The 14775-nt window shown below is 36.9% G+C and overlaps 1 protein-coding gene and 1 long non-coding RNA gene across 6 annotated transcripts in view; one reads left to right on the plus strand and one right to left on the minus strand.

Moving 5' to 3' along the window:
• LOC139996109 (uncharacterized) overlaps positions 1 to 14775 on the plus strand; it is a 201287-nt gene that overhangs the window by 67461 nt on the left and 119051 nt on the right. The window lies entirely within an intron of this gene.
• Rgl (Ral guanine nucleotide dissociation stimulator-like) overlaps positions 1 to 14775 on the minus strand; it is a 40614-nt gene that overhangs the window by 8413 nt on the left and 17426 nt on the right. For 2 of the 5 annotated variants that reach the window (XM_072020198.1, XM_072020200.1), the window contains exon 2: positions 7358 to 7570. The exons of 1 other annotated variant lie outside the window; for it this stretch is intronic. In XM_072020198.1, coding sequence (XP_071876299.1) covers positions 7358 to 7570 — 213 coding nt within the window. Of the gene's footprint in view, positions 1 to 7357; positions 7575 to 14775 lie in introns of all 5 variants that reach the window. 2 more of the 5 variants (XM_072020199.1, XM_072020197.1) reach the window with 1 other exon arrangement.

Raw genomic sequence — 14775 nt, forward strand, 5'->3', positions numbered from 1 at the left:
TCTCTTCGTCCTTGGAGACGCCTCCTTCGAGCACGTCAACTGTCCATTGTTCGTCAGAAAATTCTGTCGAATAGAAATCTGTCTGCGTCGACTCCGAAGATTTCTGCAATTTTGGTGTAACCGCCGCTAAACAACCGTAGGAGATTGCGCCTGATTTTTGCTTTCTTGTAGTTTGAAGTTATCGAACCTTGGCTTTCCCGATGAACAACTGCAGACTTTTCTTTCTCGTGTATCATCTCGAAAGCAGATATTGTACAGAGAACAGTGAGAGATATCGAAGAAAGAGAAAAAGAAAAGTTGCGCGTGTTTTTATATCTACAAAATAGTTACTCGCACAAGCAACCTCTGTGAGACGAACGTGTCAATCGAACGAACCCTATTAAGCCTGGAACATCCTCCTCGTTAACGTCCCAAATAATTCGATCGCCTTCTTCGTTCGTTCAACTCCTCCCCTTTGATTTCGCAGAAGCTTCCATCGCGAATGACGTTGTTGGAGCCGTGTACGTGGCAAAGTGAACCATCGGTGCTAAGACGGTACCAAAAGCGACGTGTGTACAAACTACCACTACCTCCTCTATTATTCCAGCGTCGGCCTATAAAAAGCTTAACATCGGATTACCACGAGAAGAGGAATGGTTTGTGTTGCGATCGATACATGGAAATCCACCCCGACTATCGCGATGCTAACCTCCGCCTCCACCTTTCAACCTGCGCAAACATCGATGTTAAAGTCACGATTCGAGAAACCCGTTGGAATATTCCAACCGTGAATCAGACAGGGTCACCGTGCACAGCAGTGACGGTTTTGCCATCGATCTGTCAAATTAGATTCTGTGAAATGGCACGTCACTCTATTTGAAGCAAGGATTTCTCGTACGAATTGCTTCATCGTTATTAACTGATTGCGAATGCTCGTGCAAATTTGAACATACGCGAAGGTCTAGATGTCAGACATGAATTTGTTCAGACTTCTACCTACAATAAAATTTGGATTATTAGAATACCGATTAGTGGAACGATATTTAATTATGGATTTTTAGAAGAAAATTTATGAAGACTTAAAAGGAAAAACAAAAAGATTGGTGTATTTTCAATCTATATTAGCTCTAGCCAGTAAACTGTACAATTTTACGAAGATATAAGAAATAACGAAGAAATTATCTATTACAGACCATTTTTTTTTTTTTTTTTTTTTATTTGGAAGTAGTTTGCAATCGATTCTGATTGATAATTATACGTAAATTATTCTGGCGTGGTACTATAACGTGAATAACAATAAATGATTATCGTACGTTTGATTCTAGCTGAATCTAATGTTTAAATCTAGAAGGTAATGTCTTTTTAGTCTGCGGATGTGATCCATCGTGTCAAGTAATTGAGTAACTAGTGGGTTTTGGTGGTTAATTCTTATGTTATATCTATTACTGAATTTGCATATTTCTTCTTTGACTGTAGGTATCTTAAGGTCGCGATGTATTATTTCGTTGATAACGTACCAAGGTGCATCTATTAAGGACCTTAGAGTTTTTGATTTATTGTAAACCTCGTATATCGTATTACATTCCTTCGTTATATTTTTATTCGATAAATCGTAAACGTTTACGAAAATATGAAACAGAAACTAGAAACATTTTGTATATTACAAATCTGTGTTAATCCTAGGCAATAATCATCGAAATGAGGATATAATTCTTATCTCGTTCCTTATAATCGTCATGAGTGAATGTAAAATTTAACGCTCGAAAAACCATAAGAAATAACGAAGAATGAGAGAACAGAGGATATCTGTACATAAAGGGGCAGGATTCGATTTAGTTTGGAGGCAGGCAGGCAATAAACGTAATCTGCGATCTGAAAGAATCACGAAGGAACGTTCTAACGCTATAAATAAGATCTATAATTATTGGGTACGAGTATTAGAAACCTGCGAGGCAATAAAAGGAACGGATCGAGAGAAAGAGAGAGAGAGCCGTGGCCGCCACGGAGCAGATAACAGTCATTCTGCTAAACGGTTTCGCAACGCTTCGAGCAACGATTTTCCAAAGCCTGTTAGATAAATTCACGCGATGATCTAATCCTCCGGAGTTTCTGCGTACACGTTACACCCTGCACTATCGTCGCGAATCATCCCGTGGGCTGAACATTCCGTGCATTTTTACTTTCGCGCCCGCGGTTACTTTATTTTTGACTTCGTATACGGTACTCTACTCCGCAAAAGTCTTCCGACAAAAACCTACGATAGCGGTTCCATAATGACGAATAATCATACGTTTTAGGAAATATTTCCTTGTGGTACTGCGGTGGAACACAATTTAACGCTATTTAAAGTCCAGATCTGATTCAGGAATATTTTTTAACACTCGGTATAGAAAACTCTTGTGTCTGTATCGCATGTGTGACGATAAATCATCTTGACAATTCGCTTGCTATAATATTTTACTCACTGTAATATTCAGAAAGTGGAATTAATATCTACCTAGATTCCGCTTCTTTAATCGCGCTTATAGCAGGAGTATAAATTTGCATAAAAACTCGCGGTGTAATTATTAATCGGTAATTTATTCTGCAAAAGATCTCAGATACCTTTATTTCAATAAATTCTAAGTCTGCAAGTCGCGAATAGTTTTATATTAATCCTAACACTTTTACGTCGTATCGTACTTGCACCATACGATTAAAATAACCTGACTGACCTAATTTTATTTTCGATCCGATGTAAACATTCGATTTCCTCCATTGGTTTCTCTACCGAGTGTAGCTACCGACTAATCAGAAATCCTCTATAATTCACGGATTTCCGTTTGGTAACAATAACTTAACCAAGTGTCTTCCACGTTTTCAACGCGCTATTTTAAAATGAATGATTCACCGTCGAGGAGACTTTCGACCAAGAGACAATACGAGTGATCGAAGAGAAAGAAGAAGGGGTTGCGTCGAGTGAGAAAAATGTCGCGTGGGTACCAAGACGTGCCGGAAGTTCAAAGAACGAGCGTTGATAAAGCGGAGCTTCGTCGATGCCCGCCACAAAAGCCACTCACGTACGCTCAGTGTGTGTACTCTGAAACACCTCAATAAAGAACACAATGCACTCAAACGTGTTAACAGTGCCGAAACTTCTCCAAAGGGAGATCAGGGCCGACGATTCCGGTCTCCGAGCCTATTCTTTCTTCGTTAAATTCGAAGGACACATACACAGACATGTTAACTGTTGATAACTCGCTGGATTTCTTTGATCGAGAGTTAGGACAGTTAGCTGCTCGATGGTAACGAATTACGATTGTATCTATATGAATTGTAATTTGTTAAGATTAAATGAGAAAATTGACTAGTCACGTGATATTAACGTTTGTTAAAATCGACTACTTTTAAAGCCGAACGTATATCCTTTTGTATTGGAAATATTAGAACATTAACGAGAAATTATAGGACGTTCGTATTATATAAAACTTTACTATAAAAAAATAAAAATATTCTTCGTACAAAGTGCAATAGCAGCGTCGATCGCAGAATTTTATTATAGTTTCGCGTGGACCACGATCAGAGAATTTACCAAAGACAGTTTAGATTCTTCGAAACGATAGACTCAGAAATAGATAAACATTGCGAAATTGCGGATCATGGTTATTTCATTATAAAAGATAATTTTACGATAAGTTCTTGTGTCAGACACGACAAAGATCACGAATAAGCTACGTAATGAGCCACAACTGCGAACAGATCGAAAGTGTAACGCGTGTCTGGCGAACACGTTGCTCAGAAGGTTTCATAAACAAAGAAAATTTTTTGCTTCTCATGCTGGAATTCGATTAAGTACAAACTGCTGCCGGTTTCCGGTCAGGCAACGCATAATTACACGGCTCCGTAGGTCGGTACGTAAGGTACGATCCCAGATAAGCAATTAAACGAACTGCTGGCAGCGGCGAAGATGACTCATGTACCGGTAAATAAGGTGTCAAAGTACCTTTAATCACTTCGCGTTCCCGTTCTCTTCGTACATACATATACTTACTTACGTAACCCAATTTCTACGACAGACGAAGATCACTACGTTTAAAGAAAACAGATAGCAAAACTACAGTTAAAGTAGTACAACGAATGACTTTACGTTGCCATTTCTCACTAAAGTTCCCTATTTAAATCCAATGACTATGCGATAATTCCGATTATTCCTAAATATTCGATGTGTGTACATTATATATTTGCTGTAACATTAGTTTATTCTAACATATATATATGTAAACGTTGATATTAAGGTCTCGTATCGTCTGTCTGATCGTGACATAATTCTATCGCTAACTACTCAAATCGTCGGCTCTATCTATGAGTCAACCGCAGATAAAAAAAATGTCAACTCAACGTATCGATATTTTCCTATTCCATAACCGTAAAAGCATACAGAATACTAATCGAATCTTATCCGGTGTAAGACGAAACGAAAACTACTAAATCATGCAAACGAAACATTTGTTGTTCCTCGCATATATAATTCAACGCACGGCACCTGTGAACTCTAAAATAACAAAGAATTGACGTAAAATAGGAAACTACCGTTCATTAAACCGGTTTAAAGTCGATCGATCGACGTAAAAAAACTAGGTAATATTAGGAAGAGAAAAATTTACCGTATCTACGAAACGTGCCGCATCACGTGCCAAATGAAATGACCATTTTAATAATTTCTACAACTGGTTGCACGAACGAAAACCAATTTCTCTGATGGACAACTCATTATTTGCTTTTAATTATCGTCCAATTATCCTCCCCTGAGCGATATGTGCGTGGATGAAAAGAGATCCTCGTCGGTTTATTCATCGTTGATTAGGTCAATGTAACCATACGTTATCGTCTTTATTTGCATGCCGTACATCCTGGTCATTAACGACAACGATACAGTTCCGATGGCACTCTGACCCTGATTACCCGATTTAACCACTTCCACGTGTGCACATTTATCGACAAGCATGCGAGTATTTAAATAAAATTCCCGCGAAACTAAACCATTAATGCATGGGAAAAAGCCGCGTACTAAAAAAAATGTTCCTCTGTATATATCTCAGGAAAAAAATTATGATTAATTACGACATTTTTCTGGTGTTAGTTGTACTTGTACGACCTCGTTCGTTTCTTCGACTCCCATACAGGGAAAACATTTTACTTGGAATCGTTTCAGTCTAGAATATATAGAGTGCGTGGTAAATGTACTGAACGACGTAAAAATAATATTCGATTGATATGTGAAAGAAAAAAGTTTGATAACAAGAGCGTTATAAAGTAATGGAAAAGTTATTGTCATTGGATAAAGGCAAACAATGGAAAAATTCTTCTTCTTCTTCTTGAAGAATTTACAGGGAATGTAAACGAAGTAATTTAGTGTTTCGTATCCCTGGCTGAATACGCAGCACAATGGTTCTCGTCTTCGGGTTAATTCTAACATTGTAAGTTTGCCTTTTGTGAACCACACTTTCTCCGTCTTGCCCTTTTTTCTTCAATAACCTTTTTCTACGCACAATAGCTGTAGCTGTGTAAGTTTCTCGCTTTGAAAAGTGAATTCTTGGAATGTTAGCTGTTCCTTTCAAATATTTCCAAATAAAGAATTGATCGAACTGTGACGTTTTTCTGAGTTTCAAAGCCTCACCAGGCTTTGTCATCATTTGTATTATATATCAAAGATATATTAGTACGAATAAAAAAAAGTAGTCTCATTGGGGCGATCCCATGATTAACTCGCATTAAAATATATCGATAAACGCGATATACTTATCCGAGGAAAATCGATATAAAAACATGGGAATTTCCTTGTGTCGTATACCAATCTAATTGAAACATTTATGATGAAACATCGGATTCGTTAAATTCATTTGACGATTCGTTATGGTGAAACAGCAACGATACACGATGCTTTTTTCTCGTTCTCATGCACGAGGAGGTCAGTACTATATATACAACAAACGTTTAGGCATGCACAATAAACGTAGGTGACACACTTACGAATCACAGAAATGCCAAACAAATTCTACGTGCGAAAGCAATTTCTTCCGATAGCTTATCATTATATCGTAATCGTGTTGCAATGACATTTCAGATTATGCGGTATTTAAAAAAGACTGCTGAAAGCATCAAATATACTTCCAAAAATAGAAATCCTTATCGTGAATGATTTCCTTTTTTTAAAATTTACTATACTCGCGAATATTCTGTATTATTTATTATATTCTATATTATATTATGCATTAAACACACGTATAATGTAATACATTCTGACTTAATAGCAATAACCGCGATAACACGAATAACTGAAATCGAATGATCGATCGGAATACTAAAATTTTCCGAATTTATCGAGGAAACGATTCGTAATCGAAACTCGAGGAATCCGTCCGAACAAACTTTCGCATAATTTATCGGACACGAACGAGAATTATCTAAGTCATTTAACAACGGAACAACGGAATCGCATTACCAAGGTAAACAAACAGGCTGTGAAGTTTCGACATTTTCTAACGAAATAGAATCAGATTTTCAGCCGTAAGTTCGACGTGTAAACACTCGATATTTCTGGTGATTGAACGACGCGGAGTTTCATCGAATTATTCAAAGCGCATCAAACGTATAGCTTTGCATAGAGACGATTTTAACGCTATCAAAATACGTCAGAACGACAGATTTCAGAATTTGTTGCTTTTGCAATTAGTAATAAATGCACGTAAGTAATTTTAACAAAATCAATATCGATCTTCGTCGAAATGGAAGCACGAATATAAATAATTGATTTTATCGATCTTATTTTAACTTGTCACAATGACGAGTACCATTTCTTTTTTTCTTTTTTTGTTATTTCTAAAAGTAAAAACGTGCAAGCGCTTTCGAAAAAATTAATCTTGATTTCTATTCCGAAGCTGATAATCTTAACATTCGCTCTCTAACTTGTTGCAAGCAACTCTTCTACGATATCAAGCGCGAGCTGAAAACACGTTCGAGCACACCACGCGAAATTCCTCGCTGAAACTAGATCTCTACGACGCTCGTATAACACTTATAACCAAGGGATTTTCTTGTGTATACGCGGGAAGTCACGTAGCATGGTCGAACCCCGGTTGAAAATTAACGCTACTCGATTACTTTTAAACATCTGAAATGTTTACACGTGAAATAGAATGAAACAAGAGAATCATCGTAACCAGACAGCAACGCAAAGAAACGTAACGAACAACAACGAACAACGAACTAAAGAGAAGAAGAACAAAACAAAAATACTATTATAGAAGGGAAAAATGATATAAAAGAGAATACGAAGAAAGAAAAGAAGCTTGAACGAGGAAACAAACGAATGATGAATTTGTTGCCAGTCTGTGTTTACCTGCTGCACGTACCACTGCGTGGAATTCTGGTTCTTCCTGTGACTGCTGGGCTTGCAGGGCGCGCAGAGCAGCAAGGGCGCCAGTTTGTTCACCCCCTTGACGCTGGCCGACGCCGGGGGCGACGTTGGGCTTAGCCCGTCATCCCCCAACACGGGCCACAGCATCCACGTGTGAATGTCAGCAGAACTTCCCCTTCTTCCGTCACTTCGATTCTGCCTGTGCAATTCGTCTCGTGATTCATCCGACTACTCTAACGTCCACCGAGCTTTTCTCGATTCTTCCGATCGAATTACACGAGAACCTCGAAGATTTGTCTTTCTTCTTATCTGTATCGCTCTCACGATTTGCGTTTTTAAAAATATTGCCACGGATGAGACGCAAGTAGCACTTTTCTTTGTTGTTTCAAGCGTTTTTTGAATTTTGAATGCTCAAGAAATATTATAGACTTTACGTATTCCATATATTATACGTGACTGGAGCACGTTCCTTGATCATTTAAGATCGTATCATTTATTCCAATTCAACAGCAAATTTTCGAACTTGAAGAAATCGATCTTTAAAGTACAGCTTGTCTCGAATTTCCTCGCTTTTGTTTCTCTACCGAATCTTCTTTGAAGCGACAAAATTTCATTCGAAGAACGATAAATTGAAGAAACAAGCACAAGGAGATATATATACCGTGTCTCCTGAGAATTCACGTTCGAACACAATTCACAAGTCTTTCCTGGTTCGTTGTCGCTTGAAAACTGATCGATAGTCAATCGCGATACGCGGGTTCGAACTTGGTCGCGAGTCACGACGCAACAACTGCCGATGAGCAACCGCTTCGATTCCCACCAACGACGCGAATGACGCCACAACAAGAACGTGCGTCGCTTGACGCTCTATTATCGAAATCAAATTGTAATGTTAAAAGTGCAACTTGCGATCATCGATAGAAGACTACAGAAGGCCTCTTTATCTACTTCCACAGTTCGTGAATTTTCCATATGAAATTGCGTCTAGTTCGATCGAGCTGCTCCGTTCTCGAGATTCTCGTTATCGAGCAATAAAGCAATGTATTAAAAGTAATACAAGAAAATTCAAATGGTTCTTTGATTCTTAGTCGACGATGCGAAAGACGATTGGCTATTGTATAATGGCAATGCATAAGATAATGAATAAAAATATTGACACGGTCAAGATTTTTTCCTAAAATCCGGTGTAACTCTGTAAACATTTCCTTGTTCGATATTCTTGCGGAATAACTTTCGAGCTCAAAGTTTAAATATATCGTAATTCATTATCATTAAACAGTTGTAAAGTTTCGACTGGGTATTGTAAAATGCACGTAATGATCGACGCTAGAACGTTTTGTAAATAATTTTTTTGAAAATAAATAATACAGAAGCGATATGAGAATCGCTATAAAAATATTTACTGCAACAGAAGATTTTGATTTCTTACAAAGATATTTATTTCAGATATTTTTGAAAATATTTCTTTAGAATGGAAGATCATAAATGTTTCGAGAAATCAAATCGATGTCATAACATTTCTCGATTTCTACTTCAGATGTATCTTATCAACAAATTTGATGGCCAATCGAAATTTAGAATAATCTGACACAAAACTATAACACAGACTCGAACCTCCAAATTACAAACTCGACGTTTCCACCTACTTTTTATGAATATACTTCAACAATAAATCCGATGAGCTTCGATTTACAAATTTCCTAATCTTAAAACTTATATTTTAAACTTCTATTATTTTTTTATCTCGTCGAGAAACTATTGCTATTAGAAAATATAGAGAGATCTATCGAAAATTGTTGAAACATCAGAATGAAATTTAGATAAAAAAGTTATTAACACCGACCTTACCAGCCCCGTTCAAATGACCGCTTTCAAAACTTAATTTAGGATTCTACGTTCATTGTTACTTCCTTCGTTCATTTAACTTTATGTAAATTCTTATATCAACAAAAATTGAGAAACTGATTAATCAGAAAATATAAAGATGATATACAATAAAGTTAGATGAACAAAAGAAATAACAACAAATTAAATTTTGAAACCGATCATTTGGTGGCCAGGTCTGGCAACATTAGTGTTAATACAAATATTACGTATATTTTGAAGAATTTGTTCGAAACGCAGTCTATTTTAAAACAGAAATTCCATTTTCGCTTATTTTAATCAGCGAAACGTATGCAGTACTTGTTTATTAAAAATCTTTCTTGAACTACGTCAACAATCATTTTGCCTACGCACATCGATTGGCTTTCGAAGGAAATGATCAAACAGAAGCTTTCATGAACATGATCGATCCTATGATAGCTGGCTACTGGATGTTTAAAGGTCGAAGGAGTAAACGATGGAAAACATTTTCGTTAAAGAGGATGTTGCTGCCGTGTGGGCGAAATTACGCTTCCTGCTGCTGAAAATCGCACGTATTTTCTAAACACTCGCCAACTTCGTGACTTTTTACATTTTAAATACCGTATTAACCAACGAACGAGGAAAAAAAAAGAATAAAATTCGTTGCACATCCTCCGATTGTTTATACAACTGTTTTTATGCCGTTGCATTAATACGAATTGCCATTTGCAACGTTATTATTATTCAACCTTCTATAATATCTCGTACCATTTTATTTTATCCACTTGACATTACATCTTATTAGTATTTTGTCCTTCCGATATCATCCAATCTATTTATAACGATTATTCGTTCCCTTGGACTTGAATTAGTATTGATATTAGGGATGAAAAAGTTGCAATCGATATATTGTAATCGATTCTGTCAGAATTAGAAAGCATTTTGTTTACAGAAGATTAATGTAACATAAAAGTGAATATATGTAACGCAGGAATAAATCAGGTATTGGAACACAGAGGAGATTTTAAAATATCTCGATGAAGTTGGTGTTCAGGGCCGACAGAAGACGTATTTTTCTCGTGCGTAAAAACAACCTGAGAACGATATTTTTTCCCATTTTATCAAACTAATCTACGATGTATGACCGCCAAAGTCCATTCTATGTGTCTAGAACTTCCCACGTGCCGATTCGTTACGCAGCAGTAACACAATATCGTAACGCGAACGATAAAACAATACATACAAGCACAATAAAAATTGCGAACATTAACAAAGGAAAAGAAGTCTCCTAGAAATCGTGCAAAAGACACCGAAGGATTTTCTTCGTACGACTCACGGAAAGAAGGACGATTTCTAGCAAAAAAAAAAAAAAAAGAAAAAAGAAAAACAAGGTCGGTAATAAAGAACGAAAAGGTTCCCTTGGAAAAAAGAATCGAAGGAAAAACGAGGACATCGTCGTTATCTACAATTGTCGAACACGAGAGAGGCACATAGATCGGGGGACGATAAAAAGAATAGAACCTAGAAAGGTGATTCAATGGGACGTCCCTAAAACGTGGAAACGATTGAGCGAAATCCTCGTGGCTCGATAAAAGTGTCGATGCCCGTCAACCGTCGCGGCGACGCCTCGTTTTCGATAAAACAAACGCCCCGTCGCCGCTTGCCACGAAAAACGTATGGTTGTCTGTCACGATCTTAAACCCCTTGCTCCTCGTTATTTTTCGCGCACCGTGCTTGCAAATTGAATTAACCACTTGTCCACGACCAGCCGCGATTCGAAAAAAAAGTACTCCGTGCGGATGGAAAAAGCTTCGTGCCCGTCCGAACTTTGAACCAGACTTCGAATCGAAACGTGACTAAAGAAACTTGTACAACGATATCTGTGTGATTCATAAGTTGAAAAACATGGACTCCGCGGAAACAGCAGTTTTACGAGCATTCTGCACTCAATTGGGAGGAATTAACAAAGAGCTGCGAGGATTCTGCTTGATGAATGTCGCGTGTCTGTTACATTAACTTGTCTTTTTTGTAAGTCGACGTGACTATGGAATTTTTTTTATTACAATTCAATAATTTAATATGTATCTATTTTGTCACAGAAAGAATATAATACTTTATATATATTACTTATAAATATTTCTGACATTTTCCTACTGTAATTCAATAATTTCATTAAATATGTGCTCATTAACTTTCACGTAAATAATATTTTTGTCTCTGTGATAAAATATATATCCCTAGATCCGTAAGTTACGACTTTATTTCTGAAGTAGGAGAAAATATGAGAACACGTCGTTATGTTTGGCTTTGCGATTATCGATTCTGTATTAAGGCGAAGCTGAAGCTTTGTTCTACGCAAATTCTTAATTAACTTCCATTGTTATAAGTACAGTACATGTTGGCATTAATATTTACGATTTATACCTTCACATTCGAACTTTTATAATTGGAAAAATATTTGAAACGCCTAAAAAATATATACTTCGGATTATTTGTAATGTCAACGTGATAAATTGATCGTCTATCTTCAAGATAGAAAGAAACTGGTCAGGAAGATTTATCGATTCTTGACAGATTTATGGAAATGGAAAATTTGATATAAATTATTATGGCAGATCGTTCCGTCGATTAGAAATTATACATATACGCCTGTACGCGTTATGTATGTATTTTATCTGGAATATCGAGCAATGGCTGCTCAAAGATCAGGCACTCAGATTGCATTATGCAATGTGGCTATAGTCCATAAAGGGAGCTGGTGGACCGCTCCGTAGCAGGAAGTGTGTTTTAAGTTGCAGTGCGTTTCGTGCGAGCATGAATCATTTGGCGGCTCAAATGACTCGGCTGTTACGTTATTTTCTTATTTAACGCGTGGGACAACGAATGCCTTACGAATCGTTCGAAAACTTTGAGCCGAATACTGCGTTCTTAAACGTATGTACCAATTCATCGAAATAATTTATAAAATAACTTTATTCCGCTCTGATAATAAAAATATATTTGCAATAGTTATTTTTAACTTCCTGAAAAACGATCAGATACTTTACACGTCATAATTTATTATTACAGATTATAAATAAACAACAAACGTAAATCCGTCTGTGAGTCAGAATATTCTAATTTTTAAAGCAACTTCTTTTGCGATATTTCTTTTTACGTACCACTTATGAAAAAGATTCGCCCAATGAAACGATTCCTTTGATAGATAACTACGAAGAATCGATTGCGCGTCTAGAATAAGCAAATTAAATCCGCAGATTGGATTCGTTCTAACGGAGACTCCCTACGAAGACTCGTAGCCAATCTCGCTCGATAAATACGTAATATAAGGTCATGGATGTTAATACGTCGTGTTACTCACCGCAAGATGTAAGCATTAACAGAATTGTTTGTACACAAGTTCGTCAGTCAGGAGTTTAACGAAGGCAGAAGGTTAGAAAGAGTTTTCTATGCTCGTGAATAAAATAGAATATTCTCGCTTAGAGGAAAATAATTTATTCTACAATTAAGAGTTTTGGAAGAAAGCTTATTGTTACAAATAACAAACCGCTTGAGAGAATTGTTATTCATGAACATTAAAACACGTTATTATATATTACTACACTATTATATCACAAGAACTTGGAAATAAAGAAAAATCTTCTAGATAAATACGAATTTTATATATTGTTTCATCTACTTGGTTCATTATTAAGAAAAATAGCCTTGTATGATTTCTTATCGAAAATTAAACAACTATAAATCGTTATCTTTTGACACCATCCAAATATCCTGAGTTGTTCAACATTTTCTCATCCGCATAAATTTACCAGAAGCTCTAACCAGTAACCGACGTTTTTTCGTAAAATATTTCAAGTTCGTAAGTTTTACGCGAAGGGTCGACCTGCACTTAACATCAACGTCGTGTCACCCGACACTAAACACTTGGCCTGCAGTTAACAACACGTCGATGTCACTGGACGTGAAATTGTTAAAAAAAGACAAGATTTCCTAATTCCTCTGAATAATAACGATATATGCAAATATATTTGACATACGATTTTTAACTAGTAATACCAACTTCCTAATATATTTGCTACAAACACGGAATGAATTCGTATTTCGTCTAAAATATATTCTACCATAGATACTCTTTCAACCACAGTGCACTTTAGCTATAATCACATTCTGAATTTGGCCAGGTAGCACGAGAGCAATTCCATCGGCTAATTTCGAACGACCACAACCCTCTACGAAACTACCAGGTAAAATCGTGTTACGTTCTGTTATCTGGTAGGGGCTGAATTCCGTCCCTCGGTCGGGACAGCCACTAGCTGTGCAAACATCATAGATCGGACAACAATAGCCCTAAAGAATTTCTCGATTTGACTTCTATGTTGCGGCAGTTCAGGGCCCTGAAGTTAAAGTAAAAAAGATATTTAGTTTATGACCGTATGAATTAAGATTATCGCGGTCTGACTTATAACGTTTGCATCGCTAGTGGCCGTCCCGACCGAGGAACGGAATTCAGCCCGTACCAAATAATACCGATCGAGATATTATGAATATAGAGTTAATTAGATCTTCTATCGAACTTCCTCTCGATTCATTCTATTGGATCAGGTTGGTTCAGGAACGAGATGTTTGACATCTCGATCCAAGATGCTAGTTGCCGTCTTAACCATGGCCATCCGGATGATGTCGTCGACACCTGGATGAACCTTGATGACTCGGCCTAAAGATCGCTGCATCGAGAGCACGTTATCCTCCCTGATAATGATGACCGTGCCTTAAGATTATTGCGGTTTGACATACGATGTTTGCAAACCTAGTGGCCGTCCCGACCGAGGGACGGAATTCGGCCCGTATCAGATAACGGGACGTAACGAATCGTTTTCAGGGAACTCGAGAAACTCGAGCACCCGAGAACAATTTTCTAGCGTTCGTAATCTCGAGCAAGAGGGAAATTGAGCTTGCTCGGGCCGCGAGAAGGAAACTATCAATTATCATTCTGCGAATCACGTCGAATGTCGTAAAGTCAGGCGTCTTTTCGACGAATGCCACCGACAAAGAAACGAACGTGTATGGCAATGATATATAACCGCGAATTATTCATATGGCCGATTGAGAGGAGGCCCTGAGTCATTTCAAGAATAAAGGCCGTGAAAGTATACGAAAATAAATATTTACAGATTTTATATAGGTAATTTAAAAATCCAACGAATGCCGACAAACGATTCTATACTACACAAAATCCGCGTTTTTATTTAGTTTTAGAATTAAATACGTATTTTTGCTATTCCTTTGAATATTCTTGAAACGTAGATTGTCATAGCATTAATCGTTGAACTTTTCGAAACTTTATATATTTAATACGTATTTTTCAATCCTTAAAATACCTAATATTTGAATATCAAATGAAGTAATAATCAGAGAATGGAGAAAAATTAAATCTTGTAAGGAGGACAATTTCTTTTAGTATTTTATTCACTGTCTTAAGGAGCGTCATTGAGATATAAAGGACCGCTGTTACTTCAACCGTAAACGCGCTTTACGTAAGAGAAGAATTTTAATCT

Source organism: Bombus fervidus, chromosome 17 (assembly GCF_041682495.2).
Source record: "Bombus fervidus isolate BK054 chromosome 17, iyBomFerv1, whole genome shotgun sequence".
NCBI classification, from domain to species: Eukaryota; Metazoa; Arthropoda; class Insecta; order Hymenoptera; family Apidae; genus Bombus; species Bombus fervidus.